At 37.7% G+C, this 11,503-nt stretch overlaps 1 protein-coding gene across 3 annotated transcripts; it reads left to right on the top strand.

The window, feature by feature from the left end:
• Positions 1 to 43: 43 nt before the first annotated feature.
• On the top strand, positions 44 to 7,321 carry LOC143284766 (SPRY domain-containing SOCS box protein 3-like). 3 transcript variants are annotated; one of them, XM_076591740.1, is made up of 5 exons: positions 44 to 339; positions 1,102 to 1,208; positions 2,009 to 2,173; positions 3,164 to 3,313; positions 4,041 to 7,321. In XM_076591740.1, the coding sequence occupies exons 2-5, from the start codon at positions 1,205 to 1,207 to the stop codon at positions 4,424 to 4,426; spliced, it is 705 nt and encodes a 234-aa protein (XP_076447855.1). In that variant the 5' UTR covers positions 44 to 339; positions 1,102 to 1,204; the 3' UTR covers positions 4,427 to 7,321. The 3 variants fall into 3 exon arrangements, with proteins under 3 accessions (XP_076447855.1, XP_076447865.1, XP_076447875.1); XM_076591750.1 differs by lacking the exon at positions 44 to 339 and adding an exon at positions 515 to 662; XM_076591760.1 differs by lacking the exon at positions 44 to 339 and adding an exon at positions 652 to 673.
• The last annotated feature ends 4,182 nt before the right edge of the window (positions 7,322 to 11,503 follow it).

Here is an 11,503-nt window from a genome sequence, read left to right as displayed (position 1 = left end):
ACAAAAACACACGTGCTCTACATTGCAAAACAGACTTGCAGGACGTTTGACAATGATCAAGTTGATTTTTCTTTCGTGGATACGCTTGACATTAACTCTCTTTGCTCCATTTAAACGCAAGGAATGGCCAATAATGAGGAAATGTACGAGAACGATCGCCAGATAGCCATGGGCAGACCTTTTCATTCAATGTCAACACGATTTCCCAAATTTGGTGGTAAGCTTTTCTTCATCCAAATATGGGGGACCAGGACACGACTGCCAAAATCTGGTTGACACGACGCAGAAGGCTATGATCAGTGTTCGAGGAAAGGCTTACAGGCTTTTGCTGAAGTTTAGGTGAGTTTCTTCCTACGATTCTTCCTTTCATACTGAAGGCATGCCGTTTCGTCACACTTCTCGAGTCACTCGAAATGGTTGTTTCGGCTTATCAGCGCTGTGACCGGGAAAGCCCACGGGATGGTCTCGTTTTGTGACAACGTGCTAAACAGCGCGGCAATGACAACACGCACGTCCGTTGAAATGCGGTCATGTGTTATCTAGGTTACCTGGGGTCACTTTATAAACTGAGAAAAACACTGATTTCTTCAGTGTGTGAGAGTGTGTGTCCTCATTCAACCCATTTCATTGTGTGAACCACTTTGGCTGAGCCACAAAGAAACGTGAGTGAAAGGTGAACTTAAATAAAAGAAGCCCAGCAGTGAACGGATTGGGAATTAAATTTCCCCAATATTTGATTATTTTGTTTCAAACAAATAATTATACTGCCAGTTAAAGCAGCATGTACAGGTGTTGCAATGAAACCATCATACAGTCAAATGACATCTGAACTCACACAATAAAGAGGCCAGTCCCATCTGCTGCCAAAGGATGTTGTCATTGCTTTTTCATTCCAGTATAAATGTGTCAATAACAATCAATTGTTGATGTTAGTTGCAGTATAGCAGATGAGTTTATACATCTTTTCTATACCTACATACTTTGAAATTGCATATATTTTGTGGGTTGATTTTATGAATGTTGACAGATGTATAAACTCATGAATAAATTTAGAATCTCCAGATGTAAAAAAAAATAACATGTTATTTTGGTATTTTGCAGAGTGTAGAAAACGTTGGAGCCTAAAGCTGCTGGAGACGTGAATACTCAGGCTTGTACAATTGAAAGTGCAAAAGAATATATTCAGTTTACAGGCAGTCAAATTATGGGTAAGTCATTCTTTTAAAGTATCTGTCTGCCTATTTGTTGATCAGTCTGAATGTATAGTTCTTTCTCTTCAATTATCTCAATTCTTTGATTCTCTTTCACCATAGATTGCACCTTTTTCTTTTTTCTTTCCTTTTTTTTTTTTTGCGAAAACTTCCTATTCTTTCTCTTTCACAGTCTCATTCTTTATCCACTGTCATCCCTTCTTTTATTTATTTTTTAAAGAATTTTTTCCTTTCTCAAAGTAAAAGAAAGCGATACGTGTACAATACAGTGCAGAACTATACATTATAAATTTAGTACATTGCAATAGATATATGACACATTACAACACAGTATATAACATGACATAATAGTTGCTGCACATGCACTATGCATGTATACATGATCTTTGTTTATATTCTTTTTTGTGTGTTTTTAGGACTTTAAGGAATGGTGGGAATGGGAAATATGGGCTTGGTTTTTGCCTCAGTATTTCATTCACCATCCTTTACTTCTCAGCAGTATTTTAAAAAAAAATTATTAACTTGATATTTTGTCTTGATCATTGATGTGTTCATTTTCTTCTGTCAATCTTTTAAAATTTGCAGTTCATTTCTAATTATTGGAATGCCCGTTGCTCATATTTATTGGAAGATGGTCATTTTTATTGATATTAACATTCCTTATATGGTCCTGTTTGGTCAGCTGGGCAACAAACAATAAAAGAGAAATACTCATCAGGAATATATATATATATATATGTGATGTGTGTGTATATACCCGCCACTATCTTTAACTTCTGTCATTAACCTTTTTTCAGCTATAGTGCTTGGCCGCAGTGGGTCTGATGAGCATGTGATCTCTGCGGACTGTGACCAGTGGGTGTGGGACAAGCACTGTGCACCCAATGAAGTGAAGTTCTCGTCCAACCTGGAGGCTGCCTACTTTCATGTTGATCCAGTGTATGAAAGCACAGGCACGGTTGGTGAGTATCAGGCTACTTCTGTGTGCTGTAGATTTCAATATTTATAAATTCATGTTAATGCATATCTGCCAACCATCCCTGATTTTTAGAAATTTTTCTGAATTTTAGCACTGATTTCGATTTTCTACATATTCTTCCAAATTTCCAAATTTCAACAACAGCAAAAAAAAACAAAAAACAAAAACAAACCCAAAACCAAACAAAAAAACAAACAAACAACTAACCAAACAAACAAAAAAACCCCCAACCAACCAACCAAACAAAAACAACCCCCCCCCCCCCCCAAAAAAAAAAGAAGTGAGAAACAATCCACTTGCTGGATCCATACAACAATCAATGTTTTTAAACTGGAAAACAGTTACTGCACACGAGCAAGCTGCCAGTACTGTTTTACCAACATGGCATTGAGCAGTGAAGTTTGATGTGGTGTGGGCAGCAAATCAGCAACAACAAAAAAGTGGGTTTGTCAGCACTTTACTTCACAGCATAAGGAACAGTTTTCATTTATTGATTCACGCCACGCCCCCCTCCTGAACCCATTCTCTGACAGGATTCCTAATTTTGGGTCTGGAAGGTTGGCAGCTATGTCAATGTTGTAATATTGAAATTGTATAAAGTCCAAAAGAACCGGTTGTGAAGTGTGTGTTTTATGTATTTATGTACCTGGATATGTGTGTTTGTGAGAGAGGCTGTGAGTGAGTGAGTGTGTGTGTGTGTGTGTGTGTGTGTGTGTGTGTGCTGGATGTGTATTTGTCTGGATGTGTATGTTTGTGAGAAAGACAGAATCTGTGTGTGTGTGTATTTGTGTGTGTGTATTCTTCAGTTTAACGTCTTTCCACTTGAAGTGATATTAGACAGTATATGTGTGTGTGTATTAGAAGTGATATTAGACAGTATATGTGTGTGTGTATTTGTGTGTATGAATGTGCATAAAATGCGTGTTTCTTGCTTGTCTTCATTGATATTATCTCACTTTATTTGTCCTTCCAGCGGTGCGTGGAACAAAAGGGTTTCAAGACGGAGTACATTACTGGGAAATAATCTTCCTGGAGCCACCTGCAGGCACATCTGTCATGGTTGGGGTTGGAACAAGCCATGCCGTGCTTGCCTCTGACTACTGTCAATATGTGAATCTCATTGGTAAGTTTTATTACTTTTCATATTGTTTGTTATGCTCAACTTTGTTTTGTAATAGCATGTTCTCTGTGACGTTTGTTTATCGTGCAGAGGGATTGAGCAAGCACCATCTGTATGAAATATTATTGATAGTCATTGCTTATAATGTTGAATGTGTGTGTGTATGTGAAGAGAGAGAGAGAGAGAGAGTGTGTGTGTGTGTTTGCATAGGTTGTGACCATAGTTGGCATTTAATGATTTGTGTTCAGTTCAAAGTTCTTTGAATAAGTTTAATAATTTGTACATTATTCAACAATAAATATCACATGATGAAGAAACTGGTTGTTTTCCTTCGGCAAATGTTTGTTAGAGATTCTATAAAAAATGTATTCTGTTTATGCTATAATTGTAATTGCAGTATCCTCAGATGAATAATGCAGTTTTATATGTGGAAATGTAATCTATGTGATCACTTTGATGTACATAACTATATGTCACTCAAGAGGGTTTTATTTTGTTTCATTTGTTTTAATACTGCTAATTGTTTTTGGATTTGTAAAGTGTTCTTAGATGTGTTACTGTACTTTTATTGAGCCCTTTGAATGTTTAGACTTTTTAGACACATACATGTCTCTTGGCTGTGTAATTTATGATTGTCTTGTGAGCTACATGACCATATGTTAATCTCTCGTGGGAGATTATAAAGTGGAATGGACACTTTTTTCATGCAACATGCTGTGCATGATTTCAGGTGCTGACAAGGAGAGCTGGGGGTTGTCTTACAAGGGTTACACCTGGCACGATGGTCTCAGCCACACATACTGTGAGCCATTCTTTGATCGCCTAACAGTGATCGGTTGTTACCTGGACATGTATCGTGGAACACTGGCATTCTCCTGTAATGGACGTGATCTGGGTGTTGCTTTCTCTGGACTTCCCCGGGGGAAAGGCCCATTGTACCCGATCGTCAGTTCCACTGCCACAGAAACAGAGCTGGAGTTGGGAGTTCGAACCTGCCGCTATCTGTCCCTGCAGGGAAAGTGTATGTCAGTGGTGAAGAACAGTCTGAAGAGTGATGAGGATGTTGATAAGTTGCCATTGCCAGAGTGTGTCAAGCAGTGGCTGAGAGAATGGTGAAAGTGTGTGTGTGTGTGTGTGTGTGTCCAATGAAAATAAAGACCCCTCAGGTCTATGCATATCTGCTGTTACTATGATACTTCACTTTTTATGTTTCTGAATGAATGTTAACATGGACAAATGTTTCTGGGTAATGTCTTATGCACTGAGACATTTGTGCATACATGAAAGCATATGTATGTGACGATTGTGAGAGAGAAAGTGTATAGGAGAGTATGAACAGAAGACAAAGGCCAAAGGAAAATGTTGCAATGTTTATGTATAACATGATGCCAGAGAACAGTTCATAAAAATATTATCAAGAAAAGGGATGAGTAAATTCATTCTCACATTCCTCTCTCATCATTCGGATCGGATGTACTAAGTAACTACCATTCACAAAGCCCTGTTCTTAATACTCTTTTTTTCTGGAGACAGGGTAACTTCCAGAATCAATCCTTACATTTTCTTCCTCATAGTATTTTACAAACAGTTTACTGTTGTTTAGTAATTTGTTGTTTGTTTTATACAAATCTGGGTAGGGTACACACTCAAGGCCTGACCAGTACTTTGGGTCAGGCATCTACTTTTATTTTTTGAGGGGGGGGGGGGGGGAGGGGGCAAAGCAGATTAGATGTAGCATAAATAGATCAGTCACTTTGACCTCCTTGAAACTAAAATTTTAATATTGCCTATGTCATGCAGTTTAGCTGTATTTAGGCTCAGTACAAGTTCATCTGGACTTTGCTCTGTTTCAAATAAGACATGAAACTGTTATTGCGTACACAGTTTAGTCTGGGATACATGCAGATTCTGATAGCTAACCTGTTTATGATCATTTTGAATGAGCCAGGAAATACTTGCCAAAAAGGGGAAGCAGTGACACTAAATCTTAAATGTATCTAATCCCCCACCCACTCCTTTCATTATTTTTCTAACTTCTTTAGCCTAGTCAAATTTTCCCATTCCTTCATTGTGACTTTTAATGGAAGAAAATGGAAAATAAGAGCATTATAGAACAGCTAATTAGGTTTTGTAAATTTTAGGGTTTTTTGTATTTGTAATCAGTGTATTTTAAAGTTTTTATCGTGTTGTTTTGTATGACTTTGTCAACTGTGTTTCAGAATGATTAGCATCCCCACTTTCTGGGAATTTTGTGCTAGAAATTTCCACTCTTCTGTTGCTCTCTTTATTTCTGCCTTTTTTCTTCCTTCACTGTTGCTCCTTTTTCTGCCTTCCCAGTCAATTCTCCTTTCTTTTTATGAACAAGCCTTGACACTTTTTTCTCTTTTCCGCAGTTTATGATGTACTATCTGTGCTGTTTTGCTCTGGCGATTAGGTGGTGAAATTGTAAACACTGGGATGGGCACTAGCAGTTTTTATTTCCCCCCCCCCCCCCTCCCCCAGTATGGCCTTTTTATGTATTTTTAGCGTGGCTTTGAAGTTGGGTGTTTTTTTGGTTTTTTTTGTTGTGTTTTTTGTGTGTGCCTTTTTGTGATTTTTTTGTTATCTGGGGGTGATGAATTAAGCAGAATGGCTGACGTACTCAGCATGGCGTAATCTTATTTGCCCTAAGGAACTAAATGGTTAAGAAAATGTGTCATGAACTGTGTTTTGTAGGTTTGTATTAATGGTGTTTTTTGTTGTTGTTTTTTTGTTTTGTATGTTACAGTTTTGTGTTTAACTCTGTTGGAAGTTTGCGTAGTAGAGCACTCCTGATAATAATAGATAAATCAAGTCTGTGAAATTTGGGCTGCTCTCTCTAGGAAGAGTGTATCGACACAGTGTAGTGCCACCCATATTTCTTTTCTTTTTTCTGTTAGTAAGAACTGAAGAAAAGATGTTATCATAGTTGATATAAATTTTACATGCAGTTCCTAATTGACTTGTTGTGTGTCCATCTTTATTTTTGCTATTGAACTGTATGAGTTTCAGTCACGGAAAGGAAAGTACTGATTTGAAGATACCTTTCACTTTTAACATGAATAAAATGCTGACAAAGCATTACTAAAATATGTATGCAATTCTGCATTCATTAAAAAAGAAAAAAAAACTGTAAAATTTATTGTTTCTCAAGTATCATGCGTGTGAAACTGTTATTAGTCACTTGCTGTACATTTTATAATGTATGTGTCTCTGATTTCTCTGTTAATTTACCTCTTCAAAAGGCAGCATTATTTACTTGTCTCCACAAGTACAGTCAAGTCAGCTTTATTGTCTCTTGCAGAGAAATTCACAAGTGTTTATCAAATGTTGCAATGTAAAAGAATATTTGTTTATATGTCTGTGTATTTGTTTACATGGTTTCATTGCTGTTTTTGTTCACATGTACCATTTTTAATGCTTGTCAGTGTGTGCTTGTGTGCTCCACTAATTCCCATACTGGATGTGTACACTTTTATCAGTGCTGATAGGACCAAAACAAAGAGTTCTTGCATATTGTCGTCATATATATGTATCACATGAAAATATATTGAAATGAGTTATGATGGTGTTTTCTTTTCAAGAAAAAATAAGTTCTTGCATGTTGTTGCCAAAATATGTATCACATGAAAAGATCTTGGAGTGAGTTATGATAGTGCTCTCTCTTATTATCTTGGTCATTTGTGGTTGTGGTACTAATTTCAAAATTTAACATGTATTTTTCTCTTAAAATTTAAGCTGATATGTGCACTGTAGTACAGCTTGGGTGGTTGTATTTGATAAATTTTAGGCTACAAATGTACATGATTATTTTCCTTGTTGCTTACAGCCAAGCTAGCTGTGCAGGGCCATAATTATGAAGACTGCTGAGTTATGTGGCAAATACATATAATGAGTGATCTTACATTGTAGTGCATCTCTGTGCCATTTATTGCTTATGTGTTGACTGTGAAAAAGTCAGCTTTTGAAATAAAGTACAGCTTGCCAAAAGTCTGTTATTTCACTGGCATTTTGTGATGCAGAAAACAGCATGGAAAAAGAAATGCATCTGTATCTATCTATCTATCTATCTATGTATCCACACACAGACACAGACATACATTTCAGTTTCACAGATATATGTAAGTGGTAGCACATCTATTTTCAGTCTGCAAGGAGGAGACAGTTTCACAGCAATAGCAATAGTGGGGACTGGCCTCATACCTCCCCAACAGCTAATGGCGTTTACAATCAGTAGTTATACTTCCTGTTATATAACCACCATGTATTTGAATACCAAATTATGAGAGGAAAACAAATGTACACAGGCTAAAGCAAGCAGTTAAAAAGAGCACATTGTAAAAGTTTCACCGAAAGGAATGTTTGAAAGTATGGAGTTTCAGTTTCTCAAGGAGGCGTTACTACGTTCGACAAATCCATATACGTTACACTGCATCTGCTAGTCAGATGCCTGACAGCAGCATAACCCAACGCACTTGTCAGGCCTCGAGTGCATGCATATATGTTTGTGTACCTATCAGATTGGATTTCTTTTTGCATAATTTTGTCTGAAGACAACACTCTCGTTGCCATGGGTTCTTTTCACAGTGTGCCAAGTATGTGCTGCACACAGGAACTCGGTTTATTGTCTCATCCGAAAGATGAGACGCATAGTTTGATTTTCCAGGCAAACTTGGGATAAGGGGCGAGAGCGGGATTTGAACCCACACCCTCGCGGACTCTCTCTATATTGGCATCTAAGCATCTTATTAATTAAACCCCTTCAGTGCCATGGGAAAAACAGCAGAAAGTGGTGTTTCAGGTCATAAAACAATATCCAAAACAATAAGCCTAAAACTGAGAAAATGGTCTGGAGATATAGCAGATAAACTGTATGGATTTTCAGCCTTCCAGGGTGATACCCCTGCTTCTGATGACGTCATCAGTGACGTCACTATGCACGTACGTGATTCGTTCTATGGCACTGAAGGGTTTTAACCATTCTGCCACCTTCCTCCTAACTGAAAGTATGGAAAAAACAAAAACAAAACAACAAACTATGAAACGAAAAAACAACAACAACAAACAATCAAAAAACCGTAATGATACAAAGGTTGAAAGAGTGCATGAATATAAATACCTAGGAACTATTATTGATCATAAGCTTAATTTTACTCCAAATACAACTTACATTCACAAAAAATGCCAGTCTCGCATCTATTGTCTGCAGAAACTCAGAAACATCTGAGTTAATTCGAAAGTACTTCAAGGATTTTACAGATGTTTATTGAATCTGTGTTAACTTTCTCTTTTATGTGCTGGTATATGGTGGTCTAGCTGTGAAGAATAAGAATATACTGAAGAAGACTGAATGTGTGCAGTAAGGTCGTGGGAGTGAGACAGAACAGCTTAAGCAAACTGTACAATGTCAGTACGACAGAAAGCCAAATGCAATTCACGTGGCAGCAGCCATACGCTGGCAGATCATTACCAACTCTTACCTTCAGGCAAACGGTTCTGTGTTCCAAAATTTAAAACAATCAGAACCAAATGCAGCTTTATTCCAACCTCAATCCAGCTATTAAACAGCAATAATTAATTATCAGATCTGTGATAAAAAAATTTTTTTAAAAAGTATGCCAGAATGTGTGTTTGTGGAATGTGACATCTTAAATCAAAGTATTGTTGAATTGCATTGTTATTATAATCTTTTTATGTCCTATGTCTACTTTTAATATGCTATTTCATGCCTATTTTATTCATATCCTTTAATTGATTTTGTGTTGCACATGTATGGCTGTGATGATGTCGGTATGATTTACTCCAAGTTACCTTTTAAAGGTTTGTGTTGTGTTGTTGTTATCTACTGTGATTATTTATTGTACGCATGGGTTGCCATCTAAACATTTTATGTCTTTTATGTATACATGTTGAATGACTGTGATTTCCGTGTATTGTTTTACACCACAAATGAATTTCTCTAGTTGAGATAATATAGTATTCTGTAAATCTGTAATCTGTAACCGAGAGAAACGTTTCAGTGTATGATTTTTGTGCAGGCGTGAGAAATGTGACGAAGAAGGAAATGAAAACAGCCTGGTGGAAATTCCACCATCATTTAGCAAACAGGTGACCCAAACGCCCCAGTTTCGCTGCATCCTACCTCTGGGGGTCAACCTGTCAGCTGTCGTCTGCTTCCTTTCCGTCAACTGTCGTCTGCTTCATTTCCCCTTGTTTTCAGTTGAAAAGCCGCTCAGGGCAGGCGAGCTTCAATATTTCATGAGAGGTTGGAAAAGGTGGTTTGCAAGTGAACAATAAGTTACTGTATTCACAAACTCCTCCTATTGGCCAATAGGCCTAGTTTGCATCAGTTTGACATGGTAAGTATATGTAACACCAAATATGGAGTATAATACAAACTCCTCCTATTTCTTCCTGTCTTCTTCTTTCCCCCCTTAAACAGTGAAGTGTCGCAAAGAACTGTTCATTCAACGCAGTGTGTCTGCTATTCCTTAGCCCCTCGCCGTTTTCCATTCTATCTCTTGAAAAGCAGATATAGATATTTTACAATTTGTAAAAGGTAATGACATTGTATAATCTGCGATCATCGTGTCATGTGTTTGTCCGCATGTGTGGACAATGATTCCCAGCAGACGTGTGGCCCAGTTTCGATGTAACTTGCGAATGACTGATTATCAGTGATAAGTACACTGATACAGATTGCACTGTGTTAAATTGCACTACTTTTTTTTTATGTCACAGCAGATCATCTATGTGAAATCTCAGTCCCTGGCAAGAGTCGCTACAGTGGAAGAAGAGTAAAAAAAAAGTCTTTGTTGAACTTTTAATCTTTAAAATTGTTTTGCGCTTTAGGTGGGATAGTGGTTTTCAAAATATCACCTTGACGAATGCACATGTTGGTCATATTGATCATCCACTACACAGTACAAAACAGCTGTTGCTTGATGTGCATACTAACCTTCCTCTTGGGTTCTCAATATAACCAACATGAGCATCAGTGAGATAAGTTTAAAATCACTTCTGCCGCAAAATAAAATAAAATAAAAATAAATAAAGGCGAAAAAGGAAGATAAAGTATATCATTTAGAGATAACCTAATAATGAATACTGCATTATAATCAACTGTACAGATAACCGAATAACAAATGGTATGTCACAATCGATTAACATACATACCGTACACACATAGCAGATCCAGAATGCGTTTGAGGACATACCGGCTAAACAGAATGCTGAACATTGATATGTAAAGAGCGATCTTGTCCTAACTACAATCTGACTGTGGTGAAAACAGTTTCTGTATAAACCCCATGTCGAGCAGAAAATGATTGAATACCTTTAAAACCTATCACTACTAGGAGGCTTTAGACCTATGTTTATGGAGAATTAATCAACGGAAGCTTTTTGTGTTGAAGTATCCAAAGACCTGTGACTGATTGCCCCACAGCAGTGATTCAGGTCATTTTGTTTTGACTCACTCTATCTCTTTCTGCACCCTCCTACCCCCCCCCCCCTTCTCCCCGTACCCCCCTCCTCTCCCAGAGTACGTGAGTGGCACGTGTGGGCGTTTGAATTCAAACACAATGGGGTAATCAACTCTGGGTTATCAACTCAGCATGCGTGTTCGTTTTTTCGGTTCCACGATAAACTGAATTAGGACATTGATCAAATTCTTTTATTCAGGGACTCTAGTGCAATGGCTACAGCTGTTGTTCACTGGCTCCGACGTTATTATTATTATTTGTGTGTGTGTGTGTGTGTGTGTGTGTGTGTGTGCGTACGTGTATGAGTGTGTGTGTTGTGTGTATTTGTGTGTCAGTGCGTGCGTGCCGGTGCGTGCGCACGAGCGCGCGCGCGTGTGTGTATGTCAGTGTGTGTGTGTGTGTGTGTGTGTGTGTGTGTGTGTGTGTGTGTAATTCAAGCGTCATAAAAAAGCGTGGGTTCTGCTGAGAGGTTTTCTTTTGGTTTGAATGGTTTGAATTACTGAAACAAAAAAAAAAAGACACTGAATCAGCTATATTTATATAAATTTCGTATTTCTGACACTTGCTATTCCGGGTGTCTCTCCAATCTATATATCACGTAAGATTAGGATCGTGTAGACTATTACTGGATTGTTGTAGGTTGCCAATATGAATATGATCTTGACAAAGATGCAAGAAAGTCTTTTCGACG

Source organism: Babylonia areolata, chromosome 1 (genome assembly GCF_041734735.1).
Source record: "Babylonia areolata isolate BAREFJ2019XMU chromosome 1, ASM4173473v1, whole genome shotgun sequence".
Classification (NCBI taxonomy): domain Eukaryota; kingdom Metazoa; phylum Mollusca; class Gastropoda; order Neogastropoda; family Buccinidae; genus Babylonia; species Babylonia areolata.
Note: the sequence above shows the minus strand (reverse complement) of the source record. Positions and strands in the feature narration are given on the sequence as shown.

Coding starts and splice junctions, on each gene's coding strand:
- LOC143284766 (XM_076591740.1), top strand. Junction 2,174..3,163: donor TGAAAGCACAGGCACGGTTG/GTGAGTATCAGG, acceptor TTGTCCTTCCAG/CGGTGCGTGGAACAAAAGGG. Junction 3,314..4,040: donor TCAATATGTGAATCTCATTG/GTAAGTTTTATT, acceptor GCATGATTTCAG/GTGCTGACAAGGAGAGCTGG.